The sequence below is a fragment of the Lynx canadensis genome, chromosome F2, assembly GCF_007474595.2.
Source record: "Lynx canadensis isolate LIC74 chromosome F2, mLynCan4.pri.v2, whole genome shotgun sequence".
Classification (NCBI taxonomy): Eukaryota; Metazoa; Chordata; class Mammalia; order Carnivora; family Felidae; genus Lynx; species Lynx canadensis.
In genome coordinates, this window is record NC_044320.2 from 38,938,662 (window position 1) to 38,962,566 (window position 23,905).

At 39.7% G+C, this 23,905-nt stretch overlaps 2 protein-coding genes across 2 annotated transcripts in view; one reads left to right on the forward strand and one right to left on the reverse strand.

Moving 5' to 3' along the window:
• Positions 1–8,490, reverse strand: part of POP1 (POP1 homolog, ribonuclease P/MRP subunit) — a 32,622-nt gene extending 24,132 nt beyond the window's left edge. Inside the window, exons 1-4 of the mRNA XM_032591929.1 lie at positions 8,349–8,490; positions 6,506–6,673; positions 4,621–4,796; positions 3,116–3,364 (exon numbers count right to left, since the gene is read on the reverse strand). Of these exons, the coding sequence (XP_032447820.1) occupies positions 3,116–3,364; positions 4,621–4,796; positions 6,506–6,673; positions 8,349–8,490 (735 nt within the window). The remainder of the gene's footprint in view (positions 1–3,115; positions 3,365–4,620; positions 4,797–6,505; positions 6,674–8,348) is intronic.
• Positions 8,491–9,643: 1,153 nt separating this feature from the next.
• RIDA (reactive intermediate imine deaminase A homolog) lies at positions 9,644–23,448 on the forward strand. The gene is made up of 6 exons (XM_030304268.1): positions 9,644–9,810; positions 18,000–18,105; positions 20,390–20,444; positions 20,695–20,763; positions 21,516–21,571; positions 22,873–23,448. The coding sequence occupies exons 1-6, from the start codon at positions 9,746–9,748 to the stop codon at positions 22,933–22,935; spliced, it is 414 nt and encodes a 137-aa protein (XP_030160128.1). The 5' UTR covers positions 9,644–9,745; the 3' UTR covers positions 22,936–23,448.
• The last annotated feature ends 457 nt before the right edge of the window (positions 23,449–23,905 follow it).

Below are 23,905 nucleotides of genomic sequence, written 5' to 3' on the forward strand. Positions count from 1 at the left end.
TTAAGCAATTTCAGTACACTCAGCACCTGAGACTAAAAGGGAAACTATAGCTAAGCTTCTGACAAACTCACAGAAATCAGTGCTATCACACACACAGAAATCTTCCCAGCAGCAGGGTTCCACCGTCAGCTATCAGTGTGCAGGTGACCCACACCCAAATCTGTACAACTGAGTGTCAGCACCAAACAACGGTTAATAGCCCGGAAGTCGTGGCATCAGACCTGGGCTGAAATCTCAACGTCACCACTCACTGGTTGTATAGCCGTGGGTAAATTACGTAACTTCTCTGTTCCTTAGTTTCCTTATCTGTAAAGTAGAAATAATGCTAACTACATCTGCTGTGGTGTTGTAAGGACTAAAAGAGTAAACGTATATAAACCATTAAAACCAGGCCTGGCATAAGATTAAGTACTCAAAAATGTCTCTTACTATTAGCTATTATTTGTATTACTTAGGGCTGATCAAATATAAAGAAAATATCTGATAACGTCAGCAAAAATCTTGCCCCAAATAAGAAGTAACTTACCCATCTGTCTTAAAATTTGGGAAATGGCAGTGTATGGCAGAAAAAGCACAGGCCAGGGAAATCAGCTGCCCAAAGGCTACCTAGCCACCAACAAGGTGCATGACCCTGGTCAAGTCACTTTATCTCTCTGGATCCCAGTTTCCACAATATAGATAAAGGATTTTACTATAATCAATGATTTCTGCTGCTGAATCTTCAAATCAAAAGCCCTTAAAAGGTTCTTGTATTATTTCACACCCATTAGGATGGCTATTATCAAATAAACTAAAAATAGTAAGTATCAGTGAGGACGTGGAGAAATTGAACGCTGGCACATTGCAGGTTGGAATGAAAAATATCATAGCCTCTATGGAAAACAGTAGGGCAGTTCCTCAAAAAATTAAACACGGTATTACCATGTGAAACAGCAATTCCACTTCTAAGTATATACCCAAAGAACTGAAAACAGAGACTTGGAAAAGATATTTGCAAGTTCATTTCATAGCAGCATCATTCACAACAGCCAAAAGGTGGAAGCAATCCAAATGTCCGTTGCTGGATAAACAGATAAACAAGATGTGGTATGTACATACAATGGAGTACAATTCAGCTTTAAAAAGAAGGGAAATTCCAACACACGACACAACATGGCTGAACCTTGAAGACGTTATGTTAAGTGATGTAAGCCAGTCTCAAAAGGATAAATATTGTGTGATTCTCCTTATATGAGGTATCTAGAATAGGCAAATTCCTAAAGACAGAAAGTAGAATGGTGGTTGCTGGGAGTAGGCGAGTGAGCAACGGGGAAGATGAAAAAGACCTGGGGATGAATGGTGATAATAGTTAGACAACAATATGACTATAGTCAATGACACAGAACTGTGCACTTAAAATAATTAAAGGTAGGGTGCCTGGGTGGCTCAGTCAGCTAAGTATCCGACATTAGCTCAGGTCATGATCTCACAGTGTGCGTTTGAGCCCCACATTGGGCTCTCTGCTGTCAGCATGGAGCCTGCTTCAGGTTCTCTGTTCCCCTCTCTCTCCCCCTTCCCGGCTTGTTCTCTTTCTCTCTCTCTCTCTCAAAATAAATAAGCCTTAAAAAATAATAATATTTAAAAGAGGTGCCTGGCTGGCTCAGTCAGTGGAGCATGTGACTCTTGATCTCAGGGCTGCAAGATCGAGCCTCACACTGGGTGTACGGATTATTCAAAAACAAAACCTTGGGCACATGGGTGTCGGTTAAGTGTCCAACTCTTGGTTTCAGCTCAGGTCATGATCTCACAGTTTCGTGAGTTTGAGCCTCCCATTGGGCTCTGCACTGGCAGCATGGAGCCTGCTTGGGATTCTCTGTCTCCCTCTCTCTCTGCCCCTCCCCCACTTGTTCTGTGTCTAAAAATAAATACACTTTGTTTTTTTAATTACTTTTTTAATGTTTTATTTATTTTTGAGAGAGAGAACAAGAACAAGCGGGAGAGGGGCAGAGAGAGAGGGGGACAGAGGATCCCAAGCAGACTCTGTGCTGATAACAGAGAGCCCCATGTGGGGCTCAAACTCAAAACCATGAGATCATTACCTGAGCGAAGTAAGATGCTTAACCAACTGAGCCATCCAGGTTCCCCTTTTTTAATTAACTTTTTTAATGTTTTATACATAAATAAACTTTAAAAAATAAATAATAAAATCTTAAATAAGTAATTAAACCAGTAAAATTTGATGTTATGTATAGTTTACCACAACTTTTTTTTAAAGGTTTTTATATTGATTATTCTCCTCTACTGCTTTCAAGAGGCATCAGAGACTCCTAACACCAATGGTTTTCAAAACTTGGCCAAGGCTTCCAGTTATGGAACGAATCGGTCATGGGGATAAAGGGTCAGGCACAGGGAATACAGCCAATGACACTGCAATAGTGCTGGATGGTGACAGATGGTAGGTAGCTACATTGTGGTGAGCACAGCATAAAATATAGAGAAGTTGAATCACTATTTTGTACACCTGCAACTAATGTAACTGTTTGTCAACTACACTCAGATAAAAAAATCTTAAAAAACAATAAAACCTGGTCAAGGCCATCCTGCCACTGAAAGGCAGAATCTTCCAAGAGTAAATTTCTAAATATGTCCTGGAAGAATGAAAGCCATTGATTTACCAATTGGGGAAGGGGAGAGGGACGACCAGATAAATACTATTACCAGGCATAAAACAAACTGTCCTCTCAGAGAATTTAAAACAAACTTCCTAGCATCCCACTGAATCCTAAACATCTACAACAGCATTCTGAACACTGCTAAGGGCACACAAATATTTGTTGTTGATGAATGACTTCTAAATGAATCAATACTGAATAAATCTCAAACATGACCACCAAGACCCTGCAGGACCTGGTTCCTACCTATTTTTCCTGAACTAATCTCCCCTTAATGTTATCCTCTCTTAATGATCTCACTCTCTTCATCTTTATCACACCGAATTTACCTCAATTCTTCCCTCTTACCTGACTTCCTCTGCCGCGTCAACTCTCTCCTTTCCTGATCCTTTAGAGCTGAGCCCAAACATCACTTCCATTTCGTCTAAACAAACATAAAAAGAAAACCAACTAGAGAAGCATACCTGGAGAAGGCAACGGTTTGTCATGGCTCGGTAGCAGGCTCTGTGGCTCTTGACTGTCGGCCTCTCCCCGAGACAGTAGCCCCACTTCTTGACCATGTGAAACCGTTTGGCGTGCCAGATGTGAGTCTCTAACCATATGTTCTTCTTTTGTCTACGGTTAAATTCTAGCACCCGGTTTTTGTGACATCTTCGAGCTCTATGGCATTTATTTTTTGAATGTTCTTTTTTCTGGTGCACTGCTTTCTCTGCCTGCGATTTCAAGAAGAGAGGCGGGTCCCAGTTGGTAACTATCTCAAAATAAAAGTTACATGTGAGGAATTCAAACAACTAACTTTAGATTAGGTGGGAGTACCTTTCAGACTCCATCAGTGTGCTTAATTTTCTGACTTGGCAATTTCTCCAGTGAAAGAGCAGACAGAAGGCAAGAGTGAAGGTTTCAGAAACGGGCAAACTCAGAGAGGAAGCACAGTTCTGTCACTTACTAACTGGCAAGCTTTGTGGACTATGAGGATTAGAGTCTTTATAAAATGCTCCACACAGTAATGCAAGCTTATTGTGGCTATTCATGTTAGAGAGCAAGAGAAGAAGATGCCAGCTCTTTTGTTATTGGTTTTATTGTTTTGTAAACCTCTGGGATTGGAACTAAACCCAAAACAGGATGAAAAACGTGAGGTGAGGAAAACCTATACATTTCAATGTCAGTTAGGTACTGATAGACAAATGCCATGGGAAACAAACCTTACAATCTAAATCTAGAAAGCACAAAATTCCTGTTCAGTTTTCACTCTTACTCTCCTCCACAGCTGAGCTAAGCTTTTATGGGGGAAAAAAAACCAAAACTCTTCTCCATTAGTTTGCTGAACTCCTCTCACCCCAACACCAGTATAGTACCGCACACAGAAGGCACTCCATGAGGAACTTTTGAATCAACTAGTAAAGACATGGGTAGCTGAGACAACCTGAAAATGTCCAAGCGAAGAATTTTGATAAAGCCAAAAACAACTAGACTTGAGGAAAAATTAAATCCAAGTTTCAAGTTTTCAACGTTGAAAAAGTCAAAAGGCAAGTACTATGCATTGTTGCTGCTTTTTCTCTTGATTTTCCAACTTTAAGCTGGCCACACCCCCAAAACGTAGAGCTAAAATTGCTTATGTGGTAAGAAGGTCAGGATTTTATTTTCAATCTGACAGCTGAACATCAACTATTTAACACCATTTAAAAAAAAAAGGGATCTGAAATTAATGAAAAAAAAATTGAAGGAAGAAAGGAAGGAAGAAAGAAAGAAGAAAGAAAGAAAAAAGAAAGGGTTTCCAAATGCTATATGTAATATCCAACTGCTTGCTAATTAGATAGCAAGGAGGAAGGTGGGGGATAATGATTAAATCCAAAAGTAATGCAAAAGAGTACATTGCTTTTGGTTTTCACTTTAATTCTATTAGGTTAACATTTCTCAATTTCTTTTAGGAACTACTAACTTGAACACTTACACTAAGTGAAACATATACCTCTTTCTGGGCGATTTCCTGCAACCGCCTGGGAAGGCGTTTGACATTGTGGCTCATGGCTCTCCGTCTCATGTGCCGGGGCAGCGTCTGGAAAACCAGTGAATTAGAAGATTTCTGGGTCACTGCTTTCAACATAGCACTGATTTCAGCAGCTCGGGCTTGAGCAAAAGTAGAAGCTGTAGACAAAAACAGCATGATAATTAAAGACAAGTCTAGAATCAATACTTCCGGTCAATCTCAGAAGGAAGACAGATTTGAAGTATATGAACTTAAAATTCACCCACCACCCAAACCCTTAATTAGATTAATACAGCTGGTGGCTATATCTGTATTATATATAAAGCCATTCTGTTTCTACTTTTTCTCAAGTTCTCTATAAGAATTCAGTGTTACTTTTTTAACCATAAAAATAGTTTAAAAGCATGTTTACAAACAATTCCTTAAAACAGAGGGCTACATGCAATATAAATCACAACCATTTTTTTTTTTAATTTTTTTTTTTTTTTCAACGTTTATTTACTTTGGGAACAGAGAGAGACAGAGCACGAACGGGGGAGGGGCAGAGAGAGAGGGAGACACAGAATCGGAAACAGGCTCCAGGCTCTGAGCCCTCAGCCCAGAGCCTGACGCGGGGCTCGAACTCACGGACCGCGAGATCGTGACCTGGCTGAAGTCGGACGCTTAACCGGTTGACTGTGCCACCCAGGCGCCCCAACACAACCATTTTTTTTATATAAAGTTATTTATTTATTTTGAGGAAGAGAGAGAGCATGTAAGCAGGGAAGGGGCAGAGAGAGAGAGAGAGAGAGAGAGAGAGAGAGAGAGAGAGAACCCCAAGCAGGCTGTGCACTGTCATCACAGGGCACAATGTGGGACTTGATCTCACAAACCATGGGATCATGACCTGAGCCAAAATCAAGAATCAGATGCTTAACCAACTGAGCCACCCAGACACCCCAACCACAACCATTTTCAAGTGCAATAATCACATAAGAAAACAAAGAAAAAGTAAAATTGAAGTCACAAAGGTTGTGACTTCAAAAGTTTGTTTTCTTTAATATTTTTTGCTTTTTCTAAATATATAATCATAACTTTACTAGTTTTCCTTATTGAAAAGCAGACCTTTTTCTGAAGTAAACAGAGTGCTGGGGACATTTAAGTGCATTTTTCCCACCAGGCAGAGACCAGAAGGCATACCTAATGAATACAGAGTTATGCATACCAGGGGTGCAGGTGATGGAGGGAGGGAGTAACAGGAGAAGAGATCTGAAGGGGCCTGGAGACAGGTATTTAAAGGTCTTGGTTGGGGCGCCTGGGTGGCTCAGTCGGTTGAGCGTCCGACTTCGGCTCAGGTCATGATCTCACGTCTGTGAGTTCGAGCCCCGCGTCGGGCTCTATGCTGACAGTGCAGAGCCTGGAGCCTGTTTCAGATTCTGTGTCTCCCTCTCTCTCTGCCCCTCCCCCATTCATGCTCTGTCTCAAAAATAAATAAACATTAAAAAAAATTTTTTTTAATAAAAAAAATAATAATAAAGGTCTTGGTTGCCCTCGGAGTGTGTTAAATTCGGTTTCATCCTTGGAGAATGCATGTAGACGCCATTTTATATTTTAAAAAGGAGTGGGGCGAGGGAAAAGGTTTTAGGACAAAGTAGAACAGTTCACAGATAAGGACTTACAAGAACAAGGAGAAGAGGAAAAAAAGAGAAACTGAAGAATGGAGAGCAATCAGGCCCAAGGAAACTACAGCCACAGTCCAGACTAGAGGCGAGAAGAACCCCCAGTGGAAGGAGCAGAGGAGAGAGACGGGGAGGCAGGGCCAAGGTGGAGAGCACTGAAGCAAAGGGCTCATCGTATAATCAAACTTCACTTCTTCACAAACACCTACCAGTTATATACTTGGGAATCTCCTGAGAGGTGCCCTCAGGACCTGCTTTCCATCCTCCCTTCTTTTTAAACATTATTTTGGAGGAAGACTGTTCATTCACATCAGGATCAACTGGGGAATGGTGGATCATTTTGCTATGCCGCGGTCGTGAAGTTCCAGGAAGAAGCTCTAGTTTGTTTTCAAAAAGAAAACAAAAAGAAATATGTCAGCCTTACCAGGAATACAGATTACAGTGGAGAACATCATTTGCTGGGTGGCAATGCTAATTAGGTTTTTAATCCTACAACTACCCAGTAAGGTGGCTAACTATCTTTCCTTAAAGAGGAGGAAATCTACCTACAATAGGGAGGTGAATTAATTTGACCAAGGTGATAAAGCTAACAGGCAGCATACTGGCTCATCTTGTCAGCATGACAAATAAACCTTGCATATAAATTATGAGGGAACTTTTCTCTGAACTTTTCTCCAATAAATTATGAGTACAACATAAATTTTAAATCTAAGCTCCCTTCAATATTACAATTTACATGATTTTTTATATTCAGTCTTTTGTCGTAATTCTCTGCCACACTCAAGCTGGGAGCCTGTGTTAAATTAAAGAAAAGAAATAAAAGCAAAGTCTATACAAATGTCTGTGCATTGAAACCACTGACTTTAAGACATCAAATCACAGTCTGCAAAGGGAGGGAGAGACTAGCAGAGAATTTTACAGTGTTCCTCTTATTCCCATTATACTGTTAATTATTAAGCCCCTATAAACCATGAAACATGTTACCAGATTTGTCACTGGGAGATTTAAATGAGGTAAGACCCATTAAGGCTTATGTGGCATGATAGGCATCAACTGTTGGATCTGAAATCTAAATCTTACAAATAGAAGAGTCTAAAATTTACTTCACCAGTCCAAAGCACACTATTCTTTAAAGTGTCCCCCAAAAGTTCTTGCCCACCTGCTTGCTATCTTCCCAAACTGGCATTTTCTATTGCTACCCAATGAACAACTAACACCTTGATATCACTTTATAAGGTTCTAAAATCAGCACACAAGTTAAATGTATATAAAACACTATTTCTTTTAGGAAATAAAGAAGTGTAATTTAATAATAACTGTTAAGGTAGAAATATATCTGTTCTAAGATACATACAGCCAATTCTTGTCATTCCCAATAGTTATGCTCTATAAAGTCACAATGAACGCTGAATTAGCAAATACTGAACCACTGTTCCAAAAAAAATATATATGTATATACGTACACAAGTATACATACACATATACGTACATATATACACATATATGCACACATACATACGTATATATATACATACACATCACATGGATTGCGATCTCAAATCATAAAAACAACTCACCCTAGTAGATTGTTTCCCTTATTTTACAACTAGAAAAAAGAGGCTCAGAAGTGTTAAGTGATCTGACTGAGGCCACCCACAACTAGAACTCAATCCTCAGCTAGAGCAGGGGCTTCCCGAATTATGCCGCACTGGCCCACCAGAGTCTCCACCTTCTGGCCATCTCTGTAAGAAAGCTGAACCAAGGCAGCTGGGAACCTCAGCTGAGAATGCCCATATGGGGTGACTCAAATTTTTTCCCTCTCCTTGCAAATCCACGAATAACCACCAAAGTACCATGAGTATTAATTTGGGGGTTACAAATAAACTTAACAACTAGGTGAATGGGCAAAACAAAATGTGCGAATAATGAAGGTCAACTGATCTGTTTTTAAAAAGTGCAGGTCATTTAACCATTTAAATAATAACTATCAAAAAGAGCTAACATAAGCATTTTGATCCAAACAGAGTGGAGGGAGTACCGTGTGTATCTTACCTTGTTTTTGAGCTTGGAAAGATTTCCCACCTCCATTATAGTGCTTTGTGCCTCTATCCGCCATGAAGCCAGAGGATAAAGTCACGTTGGTGGGCTGATTTCTCATTTTCTTAGCATGTTTTCTTTCTTTTGCATTAGACATTTCTGGAAAGAAAATAATAAATTTGGTATAGGGAAAGGGAAATTCCATGCAAAAATAAAAAACATTTAGTAAATAAATATTCATGTAACTCAAAATTTGATTCTTTGGTAAAATAAATCTTCATTTATTATAGGTGGATTGATGATATCAAAATGCTATCGCGATCCTGACCCACAGCAGAGATTCATCACCAGGGCATCTCTAGGGGAGCCATGAATGGTATTAACACCACAAACCCAATTTAATAGAAAAAGAAAAAAAAGTCTATTGATGGAAGAGACCATTATTAGTATATTCCAGATCACACCTAGCAGAGTGCCTTGCACAAAGTGGGGCTCAACATAAATTTGCTCAGTGTACACGTGATGCATAAATGGAGTGAAGTGTGCCTATAATACATTTATGAACAGAATAAGAAATATTTGGCCAAGTACCACGCCTTCTGACACAGCATGACTATCTGCCAAGAGACCAGCCTATCTTCCTTTTTGAAAGCAGATCCCAATCACCAGGGCTCTCACTTCAGATGTGAGGGGGATGCGTGGAGACCTGTAAAGCTAGAGGCACCCGTGAATGGGAACATGGGAGGGGCGTTAGGTGGACGACGACGCCCAGATCTCAGCGTGGTCCCCTGAACGACCCAACTCATTCCTTAGAGTGGTCAGCAGGATAGGGGTGCAAGCCCATTCCCAGAACGGCGTCCGTCGGGCGGGACAAGGCGAGGAAATGACCGACGCAGGGGGCTCGAGCACAGGGGCCGTAGGAGGCGCGGGGCCGCAAAGCGGGGCCCAGGCGCAGGCTGCAAGGGACGAAGAGGAGGTCAACGGGGTCTGAGCGGAAGAAAACCGGGAGGAAAGCCGGCACGGTGCGCGGGCGCCGGGCGGGGTACCGCCACGCACACTCCCCCCAAACTCGCGGACCCTGGGGGACACCAGCCCGTCACGACCTACCTGCCAAAGGCTCTCAGGCAGAGCTCCTCGGGTCAGAACGACAAGGCTCCGCAACACTCCCCTCCGTGGAGACGTGTGCGGCAAGCGATCTGCAGGGCGCATGCGCCAGCGCGGCCGTGGCCTCCACGTGGCCGGGAGCCCCGCACAGACTACAACTCCCAGAATGCAGAGCGAACCCCCTCCCCCCGTCCGGGAAACAAGTTACCACGGGGATTCTGCCCTGGGTAGGTCAGTCCCGTGAGACGCAAGCCGGGGCGGTGTGCAGCATTTCTCTCTTGGAGGGGCAGCAAGTAAAAGGGTTAGCTATGGCATCTTTAATCAGAAAGGTGATCAGCACTGCGAAAGCTCCAGGGGCCATCGGTCCGTACAGGTAACGACGCGGGCGGGTGCGCGGATGGACTCTGGGCTTGTGGGGTCGGGGATCCGAGGTTGGAATAACTCTGGGTCAGACCTGGAGCGGGCTTCGACCTTCATCGGGTCCAGCCTTCTCGAACACGCTGAACCCGAGAAACTGAACCCGGGAAAGGGGTTAACATACCCTTTCCAGTGGGAGCCCCACTGGCAACAGGAGCTTGTGTTCCCTGGGACTCTGCCCGGACCTGGAGGCCACAGAGTTCTGCCTGCCAAGTAGTCAGTTTTTTTAATTTTTGGACTTTTTTTTGTTTGTAACCGTTTTATCCAGATATACTTCACATGCCCATAAAATTCACCCCCTTAAAGTGTACAAGTCAGTGTTGTTGTTATTGTTTTTATTATACTCACAAAATACTCACTACTACATAATTTCAGAATATGTTAATCACCTCCAAAAGAAACCGCATACCCATTAGCAGTGACTCCCCATTCTTTCCTGCTAACCCCTGGCAACCACTAATTTACTTTCAATTTCTGTGGATTTGCCTGTTCTGGACTTCTGTAAATGGAATCCTACGATATGTGGTCCTTTGTGACTGACTTCTTTCACTTCGTATAATGTTTGGTCTAACCCTCTCTTAATTCAAAGGAATAAATCCCATGAACAGATGTGAGTGTCTCTCTGGAGAGCTGAATTTTTTTGACAGAGACGCTTAGAAAATCGCTGCTCATCTACCTAAGACACTGATATTTACAACCCAAAGAGAAATGCAGTGGGATGTGTATAAATTAGTTGCCCATGCTTATTTCCCACTAATAAAAACAGCACAACGAAAATCATTTGCTAAGATTGCCCTGACACGCTCTAGCTAAATGTGTATATACTGGCCAGAAAGTCTACACTGTGTACATGTACTCCCACTTGTCAGAAGTGCTGTTAATATAAAAAATTTAATTGCTTTTTTTTTTAAGTTTATTTATTAATTTTGAGAGAAAGAGAGAGAAGAGAGAATCCCAGGCTGATAGCGCAGAGCCCGGCGTGGGGCTCATTCCCACAAGCCTCAAGGTTATGACCTGAGCCGAAATCAAGAGTCTGATGCTTAATCAACTGAGCCACCCAGAAGTTTCTAAATTACTTTTTTAAAAAAACTGTATTTTCTGAAAATGTCTCAGCTTTAAAACTACTAAATCTCATCCTATGCATTCTTGGAGACTTTTTGTCTCTAATATAATTTTTGTTACTTTAAATACTTCATAAAGTATACCACGTAACCCTTTCCCCATTTTTCCTTTTAAAAATGTAGTATCTGATCACAGTTAAAAGAATCACAGATGGAAAACTTCTACAACTGAACCACTTGGACTATGATATAATACATGTATTGAGTACCTACCCTATGTCAAGCACAGCAGAGGATGCAAAAAATGTATAAGAATCAATCCAGTGTGAAAGACATTTACACACGTAGGGGAGAGAAAAGGAAACATTTTCATTTAGTCCATGCTGCATGGCGGCCACTGTGACAACCACCTTCTTCTCTGAGTCCCATCCTCATTTTATAAAAAAAAAAAAAAAACCTGTGTCCTTGGTCAGACAGTCCGTAAGTGGCAGAACTGGATTTGAACAAGCCCTAGCTCCGTCCTCTAAACCACACTGCCATGAGAAATAGCACTCCTAGGTGGCAGAACAATAATTACGATAGCAGGGTTAGAAATAAGTGCAGTGGGAATAAGGAGTCATGGGGGCAGGGATGGCAAAAAAAAAAGGAGAAGAAAGAAATTGCTGATAACTGGGGACAGAGGAAGAGAAAGATTTAAGAGGACTCCTGCGACAGGTGGTCCTTGAGCTGGGTTTTGAAGGTTAGGTTTGCCATTTGTATAGTACTGTTGTAAAGTGATTTTTAAATTACTTTATTAAGAACTTCAGCAGAAAGTCATTGGGCGAAGTTCATTCCAGATAGAGGGAATGACTTGAGGCATAGTGGTGGAAGAATACATGGCATATTTTTTGGAGGAAGCTTTAGTAATCCAACTACGACTTTTACTCTTTTTCTTTTCCATTTGCCAAATCTGTGTACCACCTATATCATAATTTACTTAACACTTTTATTTAAGAGGGCTCACTTTAACACCTTTAAAAAGGAAACTTTACAACAGTACTCTAAATAGAAAACAACCTGAGGAAGGTAACAGTAAAAAAAAAAATAAGCTCAAATAAGTAAAAAGCGTAATTCTGGGAAGCTGCCACAGTTGGCTCAGAACCTAAGACTGCTCTCTCTGTTAAAAGTGATAAATTTCAGGGGCGCCTGGGTGGCTCAGTTGGTTAAGTGGCAGACTTCAGGTCAGGTCATGATCTCGCGGTCTGTGGGTTCAAGCACCGTGTTTGGCTCTGGGCTGACAGCTCAGAGCCCGCTTTGGTTCTCTGTCTCCTTCTCTATCTGCCCTTCCCTTGCTCATGCTCTCTCTCTCTTTCTCTCTCTCAAAAATAAATAAACTTAAAAAAAAAAGTGATAAATTTCAGGGCACCTGGGTAGCTCAGTAGATTAAGTGTTGGGCTTTTTTTTTTTTTTTTTTTTTAGAGAGGGAGAGCTCAAGCTGGATGGGGGCAATGCAGAGAGGGCAGAGGGGGAGAGAATCTTTAAGCAGGCTCCACACTCAGCCTGACGCAGGGCTTGATCCTTTGACCTTGAGATCATGACCTGAGCCAAAAACAAGCATCCAGTGCTCAATCAGCTGAGTCACCCAGGTGCCCCAAGCATCTGAGTCTTGGTCTCAGCTCAGGTCTTGATCTCAGTATCAGAGATCAAGCCCCACATTGGGCTCTACACTGGGCATGAAGCCTACTTTTAAAAAAGAGAAAAAAAAGTGATAAGATTTTTTCCCCCTAAAAATGGTATTTTTTCTTTCATATAATTAGAGGATTGATGTCATAATCGCTAACATTTAATGATGTTCACTCAGCACAAAGCACTCTTCTAGGTGCTTTAGGTGCACAGTTATTAATTACAGTACTCGTTTTTTGGGTGAAGAAATTGATCTACTTGTGGTTAAATAATATGCCCACTAGGATGGGATATGACAGAATTTGAACTTAGTCAAGCTCTAGAGCTCAGTCTTCATCATTTAGTTTGCTATCTCCTGCTATGGAATTACTGAAAGAAAATTGAAAAGGGAATCATTTCCTTACTGTGATTCAGTGTTTGTATATGACCTACACTTTGGGAAACACAGGTTCAGAGTTGGACTTTGAATCTAAATTTTTGTTTTGCTTCTTGCTAAAAATTAGCTTTTAGCAAGGTCTGGACTATGATCATTTTCAGTGCTAAACTGAAGAGTATAAACTTTATTTTGTATGCGTTGAGGAGCATTCAAATGTTTTTGTAGAGGAAATGACATGATCAGATTTCTTTTTTTTTTTTAATGTTTCTATGTATTTTGAGAGAAAGAGAACACATGCTAGTGGGGGAGGGGCAGAGAGTAGGGGGGTAGAGAGAGTCCCAAGCAGGCTCCAGATTGTCAGCGCAGAGCCCAACGTGGGGCTTGAACATACAAACCATGAGATCATGACCTGAGCTAAAATCAAGAGTCAGACGCTTAACTGACTGAGCCACCCAGGCGCCCCCGGTCAGAGTTCTTTTAAGAGGAAAAATTATTTGGAGAAGACATTAAAGATAGTTATGGGGGTATTACAATAAAAGTAAAAATCAGCAATCTTTTTCCTCCTCTGCTCTGGATCGTTCTTCCTCAATCACCCGGTGGTTTTACTTCAGAACAAAATCAACACTTAACCAGACAAAGTGATTATAGAGCCTGGAGCATACACCTTCCTCAAGTGTGTACGTTACAAGCAGGGCAGTAATATGCTGGTTGACTTTATAGAGCTGCAAGAAAAAAGAAGGGAAATTTAATATACCAGTATGATGAGAGAAAAAACATCAACCAGCTCACTGTGTGGAGACTTCCCAGGACATAGTGCCCTTAATGCTATTTTGTATCCAGAGATCATACAAGGCCACTAAAAATGGTGCTAATTTTCAATATTTTATCTTGAAGAAAACCACACTCCCAAGTAACTAGTTATATCCTGATAAAGTTAATTAGACATGTTTTAAGAACCATTTGAAAACAAATTTGTGTGCATAGAGTTTTTATGAGCACAGTTGTTGAAAATTCCAGGTCTTCTCTAGGAAGAATTCAAATGTGTTGAACTTTCAATCCTTGGCATTGTGATGGATGGGGTGTTGTCACCAATTCACTAATCAGCTGAGCACATTTCAGGAGTACCCCAGGACAGAACCTTGAGAGATTTCAACATCACATTGCATTGCTTTCCATTTTGTTAGCGCACTATCCAAATAGTCATGACGTTTGGAAGCGGTAGTCCATGTGGCATAGATTACAATACATTACAATTACAATGAGAATTCTTACTAAGATTCTTTTGAAAGTGTTATTATCCTTTGAGTTGGCAGTAGAACAATACACTTAAATGTTCTGGAAACCTAATGACTTGTCTGTGGATAGTAGGTTTCTTATTCTCAGGAAGAGCTAACTAGCTAATTATCTTTGTGAACATCTCTTCACTAATCTATAAGCGATAATTCACATAGCTCAAATAGTCTTAGAGGTCTGTTAGTTTTCTGAGAATAAATGAATTCCTTTTTACTATCATAAATTTTTACTTTTTTTGTTTGCTTTATGTTTATTTTTGAGAGAGACACACACAGAGCACAAGTGGTGGGGAGGGACAGGGAGAGAGGGAAATACAGAATCTGAAGCAGGCTCCAGGCTCTGAGCTCTTACCATACAGAGCTCGACGCAGGGCTCGAACTCAAACTGTGAGATCATGACATGAGCCCAAGTCGGACGCCCAACTGACTGAGCCACCCAGGCGCCCCAATAAATTTTTTGACCAATGGTAATGCAAATGGGCTTAAACTATATTTCAAATATAGGGAAAGTTAAAATTACTTTGCAGAGGGCCTAAGGCAGCCTAATTCTACACAGGACAGTTAATAAAAACCTTGTTAGTTGATGATACTTTTCAACCTGAAGAAAGCTTACACATTAACAAACACCATAGTTACCTGTTTCTGGGCCAGGGTGAATAGCTATCTATTATGGCCCAGATAGTTGAAAAGAATTTCTAGACTTTCTAAATCCTATTAACCAAGTTGTTTTTTTTTTTTGTTTTTTTTGTTTTTTTTTTTCAACGTTTATTTATTTTGGGACAGAGAGAGACAGAGCATGAACGGGGGAGGGGCAGAGAGAGAGGGAGACACAGAATCGGAAACAGGCTCCAGGCTCTGAGCCATCAGCCCAGAGCCTGACGCGGGGCTCGAACTCACGGACCGCGAGATCGTGACCTGGCTGAAGTTGGACGCTTAACTGACTGCGCCACCCAGGCGCCCCCCTATTAACCAAGTTTAAATCTACCCTCTTTCGCTCTCCAAGCCCACACAATAAGCCAGTGGGTCCTGCTAAAAAGATACTTTACTGACAGCCAAAGACATTTAAGCTAGTAAGTGGTTAGAGAGCAAAACATGAACAAGAAGTTATTGTGTGCCCACTAGTGCAAGGAATCACCTAGGCCCTGCACAGCTGGAGACAGTAAGACACAGCTCCTGCCTTCAAGGGGTTTACAGTCAGTCTGGCATACCCCAGAAGTAGGATAAGAACAGAACTAGTTATACTATAAGACAAGATCCTGCTCATGGTATAAGAATGGCTCCTCTGAGGTTCAGATGAAAGAAAGGCTTAGTACTTGCCCAGGGAAAGTGTGTGTGTGTGTGTGTGTGTGTGTGTGTGTGTGTGTGTGTGTGATACGGTTTTCAGTGTAGTTTTGTTTACAGTAGCAAAATATTGGAATCAAGGGGTGCCCAGGTGGTTCAGTCAATTGAGTGTTGGACTCTTGATTTCAGCGCAGTTCATGATGTCACCGTTCATTAGATCGAGCCCCTCATCATGCTCCATACTACCAGTGCGGAACCTGCTTGGGATTCTCTCTCTCCTTCTCTCTCTCTGTCCCATCCATGCTTGCGATCTTTCTCTGTGTCTCTAAATAAGTAAATAAATACATTTTTAAAATATATTGGAATTGATGGTAACTAGTAAAGTATGTCCAAACAATAAAATACTATGCAGCTGTTAAAAGAATAAGGATGCATTCTGCATATAGTTATAGAAAGATTGTGATATACCATTGAGTGAAAAAAGCAAAATGTAGAAGAGCATTTAGTATACCATATGTTATATAAACAGGGAGAAGATATATTTCATTTTTACTCATATATGCGTGAAGAAACTTTGGAAGAATACGTAAAGGAGCGCATTCGTTATCTGTAGGGGCTGGAAACTGGGCAGGAGGAGGATAAGGAGAGAAAGGAGGAGATTTTTCACTGAGATTCTTTGTATTTCTAGATTTTTGATCCATGTGAATGTTCTCTTATTCAAAAAATTATTAAGAAAAGAATTATAGGGGTGCCTGGCTGGCTCAGTCAGTAGAGCATGCGACTCTTGACCTCAGGATTATGAATTCAATACCATATTTGGTGTAGAGCTTACATAAATAAATACATAGATAGATAGATAGATAGATAGATAGATAAGTATATACATACATACTATATTTTAAATCATAAAGAGAAAAGTTATGGTCAGGGAAAATCAGGGGAAACGAAGATTAGAAATGAGAATGTAATATTAGAAATGTAACATTGGAAATGAGAAGATGCTCTTTCTAAATAAACATGGAAATGATAAAACATATTTTACTTCTAAATTTAAATTGATACTAAGTTTTCTTTATCAGGATTTTAAAAATGGTGGTACTTAATGCCACTGAATTGTGTACCTAAAAATGGTTAAAATGATAAATTTTATCTTATATATGTATATATATATTTTTTACCACAATTAAAAAGAGAAACAACAGAGGTGTTTTCTTTATCCAAAAACTAATACATTTTTTTAAGTTGATTTGTTTGACTCTTTTTCAGGTCTCAGCATGGCTTATTCTGTTTCTTGTGATCGTACCCTAATTCTGAAATTTAGTATCCTCATTACAAAACAAGCCTTTTCCAAAAACAAGCAGTTTATAGAAATAAAGTGTTCCCATCATAGGTGGATCCTTAATTGACACTTCAAGAAGCAGTAATGAATCTTGTCCGAAAATAACTACTTCTTTTCTAGCAGTGCTCTTGGCATTGCATTTTTGTTGTTACTGTCTTGCAGTTCTGTTGAGGTGTAAGTTACATTAAAGTTCACCCATTTTAAGTTTAGAGTTCCATGGGTTTTGGTAAATTCTTAGAGCCATGCATTTGCTACCACAGTCAAGTTTTAGTACATTTCTATCACCCCCCAAAAATTCCCTCATACCCATTTGTGGTCAGTCCCCACTGTCCCCAGGAAGTCATTAATCTACTTTCTGCTGTTATACTTTCTCTTCTAGAATTTCATATAAGTGGAATCAAATAATATGTAGTCTTTAGTTGGATCTATCAGTGGATGTTTATTTTTTGTTTTTCCTTTTTGCTATCATAAATAATGCTGTTCTGAACAGTCATGTGAAGTCTTTGGACATATATTTTCCTTTCTTTTCGGTAGCTGCCTAAGAAAGAAATCGCTGGGGTTGTATATTAAGTATATGTTTAAGTTTTTAAGAAACTTGCCAAACTATTTTCCAAAGCATCTGGACTATTTTTGCACTCCTGCCAATGGGGTACATATTACAGGATTCTGGTCACTTCACATCCTCACCAATCCTTACTGTTATCAGTGACATCTTACTGGGTGTAATGGTATCTAGTGAGGTTTTGCTTTACATTTTTCTAATCAGTAATAATGTTGAGCATCTTTTATGTACTCCCTAGCTCTTCATATGTCTTTTTATGAAATATCTGCTCAAATCACTTGCCCATATTTTATTGGGTTGTTTATGTTACTGAGCTATACGAGTTCTTTATATATTCTGGGGACAAGTTCTTTGTTAGATATGTGTTTTGCAAATAGTTTCTCCCAATCTGTGACTTGTGTTTCCATTTTCTTAAAGATCTCTTTCAAAAAGCAAAAGGTTTTCATTTTAATGAAGTCCTATTATTCTTTTATTTTACATTTTGTGCTTTTTGTGTCCTAGCAAAGAAATCTTTTAGCATTGAATTTTGTGTTTTATATTTTATATACATACTGTATTTCCGTTTATTGCAGTCAGGCTGTGTTAGTCGACAGGACCATTTACATTTCAGGACAGATAGGCATGGACCCTGCAAGTGGACAGCTCGTGCCAGGAGGGGTGGCAGAGGAAGCCAAACAAGTAAGTCATTTTTCACACTTGAAGTTCCCTTCTTTATTGCTTTTTAATACTGAAAGTATTAAGAATCCATTTGGCTGATTTTTTATAGAGGTTATCAGATAAATGCTTTTAAAGTTCCTTACTGATTGATTTAAGACAGTTTTATATCAGCAGAAAGTCCAAACTTTGAGGAATCATTTAACAACAACAAAAAAGTCTACCTTCCAAGGGTGACTTCAAACCTGAATGTTTGGATAGTCACTAAACTGCAGTAATTATTTTATAGTATATACATATATCAAATAATCATATTACATACCTAAAACTGATGCAATATTATATGTCAGCTCTCTCAAGAAAATAACTTCAATCTCAATTAAATTATTGAAACCAGATAGCATCTTGCCACTTCCACACGGATTGGGAAATTTCTTATCAGGGCCACTTAGCTGCAAAAAAAAAAAAAAAAAAAAAACCCACAGAAGTAACAGTCAACATTTGTTAGTAAGAGAGAACTATCAAAGATTATGTGCAGGGGTGCCTGGGTGGCTCAGTCAGTTAAGCGGCCGACTTCGGCTCAGGTCATGATCTCGCAGTCCGTGAGTTTGAGCCCCGCGTCGGGCTCTGTGCTGACAGCTCAGAGCCTGGAGCCTGTTTCAGATTCTGTGTCTCCCTCTCTCTGACCCTCCCCCGTTCATGCTCTGTCTCTCTCTGTCTCAAAAATAAATAAACGTTAAAAAAAATAAATAAATAAAAAAAGATTAGGTGCAATATGTGTCTTTTAAAATAAGAATGAGGAGGGGCGCCTGGGTGGCTTGGTCGGTTAAGCGTCTGACTTCGGCTCAGGTCATGATCTCACTGGCCGTGAGTTCGAGCCCCGCGTCGGGCTCTGTGCTGACAGCTCAGAGCCTGGAGCCTGTTTCAGATTCTGTGTCTCCCTCTCTCTCTGCCCCTCCCCTGTTCATGCTCTGTCTCTCTCTGTCTCAAAAATAAATAAACGTTTAAAAAAAAATTTTTTTTAAATAAGAATGAGGAGTATAATTCTGATCCAATAAATAGAATTAAATCGTAATTTTATGCATTCACTGAGTCATTTATAATATCCAAAGATAGAAAACAATCTAAATGTCCATCCGTAAGGAACTAATGAAATAAATCATGCTAGTTCCATACAACTAAATTAATGTGGAAAAATCTCCCAACATAAATTGTTAGGTGATAGAATAAAACAGAGATGCAAAACAGCTTTGCACAATATGCTACCATCTCTGTGTGTGTGTGTGAGGGTGTGTGGGGGTGCGAGTGGTGTGCATTTATGCTGGTGTAAGCATTGACTGTCTCTTCAAGGATATACAAGAAGCTGGGGAAGAAGGAAGTAAGGGTAGGAGATATCTTTTCACTGTATATGGCTTTTTTTATAGCTGTTGAATTTTTTTGCCATATCTATGTATTACCTATTTAGAAGACTTTTTTTTTTTTAAATAAAAATATCAGGGTGCCCGGGTGTCTCAGTCGGTTAAGCACCTGACTCTTGGTTTCAGCTCAGGTCGTGATCTTACAATCGTGAGATTGAGCCCTGCATCGGACTCCACACTGAGCGTGGAGCCTGGTTAAAATTCTCTTTCTATCTCTCTCTCTCTCTTCCTCCTCCCTCTGCCCCTCCCCCACATGCATATGTATACTCTCTCTCAATTCAAAAAAAAGAAGAAAAAAATAAATAAAAATATCAAATATTATAATGTGCCCAGTAAAATAAAGAGGAATAATGAATTGAAAAAATTGTACATTAAAGAATGAGTGAAAAACTGATGTTTTTCCAAAGGCCAGAGTGTCAAGCATATGCATAATTTACTGATACTGTTTTTTGAGAAAAAGATAGAACTCTTTAAAATCAATTATTGCTTTAAAAGGAAACATGTTTTAATGCTCACTAGCTTTTATTTACCCTCAAAGCAATACAGAGTTCAGAACTCCAGAAGCTATCTCTTTGAGCTTAGTGGACACTGGCTGAGAACTTTGCACCCTCTAGCACTGAAGAAGAGACTTCAGTCCAGTCTTTCTACTCACAAAAGGAGACAAGGTCTCACTATATGTCAGAAAGATTCATTCCATTACAGGAAAGCCAAGAAGCAATTCCCTTGTATAGAGGTGGCCTAGAAGGAGTAGAATTTCCTAGAACGGGAGGATTTTTCTGCAACATAAGCTATTTAAGGAGATATTAGTAAAAGTTGATTAATTGAGTTGAAATAAAGCTTTAAAGTAACATCCATCCAGTGCCTTAGGTCTTTCTTGCCTTGCTTCATAGGCTCTTACAAACATGGGTGAAATTCTGAAAGCTGCAGGCTGTGACTTCACTAACGGTGAGCAACTCGATATTCCTTCACATTTGTTTGATACCTGTTTGATTCCTTCACATTTCTGTTTGATAACTCTTTTTGAAGAATATGGAGCATCCAGTAATATGTCATGCCATATGTTGGTTGCTTTTGAAAGTTGTTTTAATTTCAGGCCCATTTTAATCAATTCAGTCGCAGAACCATATGTTTTTCTAAGTAATATTTTGAGTGAGACCAAATAGCTAAACCTAATAACGATGTATGTATCTTTTAGTGGTAAAAACAACTGTTTTGCTGGCTGACATAAATGACTTCAACACCGTCAATGAAGTCTACAAACAGTGTAAGTAATTTGGCTTCATTACTGTATTCCGTTTTAAGAGAAATGAATGTATTAACCTTAATGATTGTCCATTATGAATTAAGAGTGATAGGAGATGCTAAAGAAATGGCCATAGATCCTGTCCTAAAAGAATTGTCTGATTGGAAACATACAGTGTGCCCCCATGAAAAAGATCCAAGATACTTCTATGGGATTCCCTAGAATAATATACTACAGTCTTACAAATTCATTTTCCTAAAGCTTAATATTGATACACTCTTCTCAGGCTTTTAAGCCCTCCTAATAATAACACATAAATTGTATTTTTTAGTGCTGTGATATGACCTCGCCACCATCTCTGTTCTGGCTCTCAGAATCCTTAGCTGGTTAATTAGTTAATGGTTTTATGCCTTGGTTTCTTCATATGCAAAATGGGGATAAAACTTTATAGGGTTGTTTGAATGCTTAAATGAGTTCATATCATATAGTATCACTTTAAAAATAAAACCCTATTCATATCAAACAAGATCAAAGTCTCAAAGCATGTGAATATTTTCCTTTTTCCCAGAAAGCGAAGACATTTTTAAAAGTATTCACTGTCATAGGAATCCTATGGCAAAATATTTTATCAAACTAATATGAATGTTAGCTTCTTTTTTTTCAGTGTTGCGTGTATCTAAGCACTAATAGATCTATGAAGCACTTACCAGATTCTTGATTGTGCCGTCACAATACAGTGTCTGAAAACTAAAATGAAATTCTTTTAAATTTAGATTTTAAGAGCAGTTTTCCTGCAAGAGCTGCTTACCAGGTTGCTGCTTTGCCCAAAGTAAGTACACTTTCAAATGGCTAATGTACACAATTTTAAATGCCTACATTGTTTTCTGAATATAACAAACTAAGCACTTTTGCAGGAAATTTTTAAAAGAAAAAAAAGAAATAATCTGTTTTCCAGGATCTTTTTTTTTTTTTTTTTTTTTTTACCTTAGAGAGAGAGAGAGACAGAGCACAAGCCGGGGAGGGGTAGAGAGAGAGGGAGACCCAGAATCCAAAGCAGGCTCCAGGCTCTGAGCTGTCAGCATAGAGCCCGACGCAGGACTTAAACTCACGAGTAGTGATATCATGACTTGAGCCAAAGTCAGATGCCCAACCAACTGAGCCATTCAGGCACCCCTCTGGTTTCCAGGATCTTAAAGACTAAAAGGAAATACCCAATATTATATGTACAAGGAAAAAAAATTAAGAAACTTAAGAATTTTTTTTAATTTATTAATTTTTGAGAGAGAGAGAGGGAGCACAAGCCGGGGAGGGGGCAGAGAGAGAGAGGAGACAGAGAATCCCAAGCAGGCTCCGGGCTGTCAGCACAGAGCCTGAGGCAGGCTTAGACTCACAAACTTCGAGATCATGAGCTGAGCTGAAATCAAGAGTCTGACACTTAACAGACTGAGCCACCTAGATGCCCCAAGAAACTTAAGAAATTTTTAAAAGTTGTCATAAAAATTAAGAAAATTAAAAATTAAGGCCACACATAGACCTTCTATTAGAAAAAGAATCTCAAAACCAGTGGCTCACATATTTTCTCACCATTCCTAATTTGGTATTCGAACCTAATCAGAAGCTCTTAGTAGCACGGTATTCCTGCCTACAAAGAAGCAGCCCCTACTGGCTTCCACTTGTAATTGTGAGTGGTATTTTTTATTGTTTTAATTGGCTGTTACCGGAATGCTCAGTATCATCAAACTTAATTAAGGTATTGGGTATAGTAGAATGAGCTCTGAACTTGGAATCAGAAGACATGGGTTTGAACCTCTGCCACTTAGCTCTGTGTCCTGGGACAGGTTGAATAACCTCTCCAGGCTTCAGCATATCATTCTCCGGACTGAGGAGAGAACACTGTCTGATATAGCTGCAGTGAGAATCCTATGTGCTAACGCTTATGGACGTGTTCGGCACGAGAGCCTGGCCTGTGGTAGGTTCCCAGGGAATGCCTCCTCGTCCTTTCTTTCTTTGAGAAATTTAATGTTAAAAACGCCCTATTGCTGTTAGTTGCGTACGTTTTTAGTAGGTATTGCACAGCTCTCTTAATTTGTAAAAAATTACCTAAACGTTGCTTCCTTATTTTCCCTGCAGGGAAGCCGTGTGGAGATTGAAGCAGTGGCTGTCCAAGGACCTCTCACAACGGCGTCGCTATAAGCGGGGCCAGCATTATTCAGTCTGGAATCTCAATAATGTTTTTAAATTAACATCTTAATTTTTACAGTTGACGTTGGAAAGTGTATGATTGACTAAAACATTGGAAGTCACTATGGAAATACCATATAATAAGGGGAATTGAGTGTGAACTGAAGATCGGATGACAACTCCCGTTACTGGTGTTATAAATCACACGCATACTCATGACTGGATGTGGGAAAAAAAAACGTGCATTCCGTACTTCCTCAAATAAATGAAAGTAAAGGGAAATAACATGTAGGAGAGAGAGGTTGCTATTCCTGATAAATAATAAAAGCACACCTAATTCAATTAAAGCCTATTAATTTAATGATGTGAAATATTGAATTCTCACGTCAGCTGTATAACTCTGCTTTCACTTGAGTAAAATTAAAGTACTGAAGTTTGAATGATAGAGGTGAAGGGGAAGAGAGTGGACCACAATTTTCATAGATAATATTTTTCTAATGGAAATAAACAGACATGCAGATTTTCCTTGGTGTGATCTGTTCACTTATTTTTTAACAGTTTAATTTATACATTTAAGCACTTACCTAAAGGTGGGGGGAACCATGAAGTTGAAACTCCAACTATTTTTTTCTCAAAATTTATTTCTGACTTTCTGCACGTTTACACTGTTGTAATCGGGCTGTGTATAACTATTTTGTGTTTGATTCATTAAAGTCTTTTAATTTAGATGAGTACTACATGAATACTTCCTTGCTGTAGAATAAATTCCAACACAGAAGTGTATAGATTAAAAAGAAGTACCCAGGGGCACCTGGGTGGCTCAGTTGATTAAGTGTCTGACTCTGGATTTTTGGCTCAGGTCATGATCCCACAGTTCGTGGGATTGAGCCACCAGCACAGAGCCTGCTTGAGATTCTCTCTTTCCCTCTCTCTCTGCCCCACCCCTTCTCATGAACATGCACGCGTTCTCTCTCTCAAAATA

What these genes read in the sequence shown, in the direction of transcription:
- RIDA (XM_030304268.1), top strand. Translation starts at nt 9,746, where the DNA reads ATGGCATCTTTAATCAGAAAGGTGATCAGCACTGCGAAAGCTCCAGGG. An exon ending in AGGCTGTGACTTCACTAACG is followed by an intron (nt 20,445 to 20,694) that starts GTGAGCAACTCG and finishes TGTATCTTTTAG; the next exon opens with TGGTAAAAACAACTGTTTTG. An exon ending in CAATGAAGTCTACAAACAGT is followed by an intron (nt 20,764 to 21,515) that starts GTAAGTAATTTG and finishes TTTTAAATTTAG; the next exon opens with ATTTTAAGAGCAGTTTTCCT.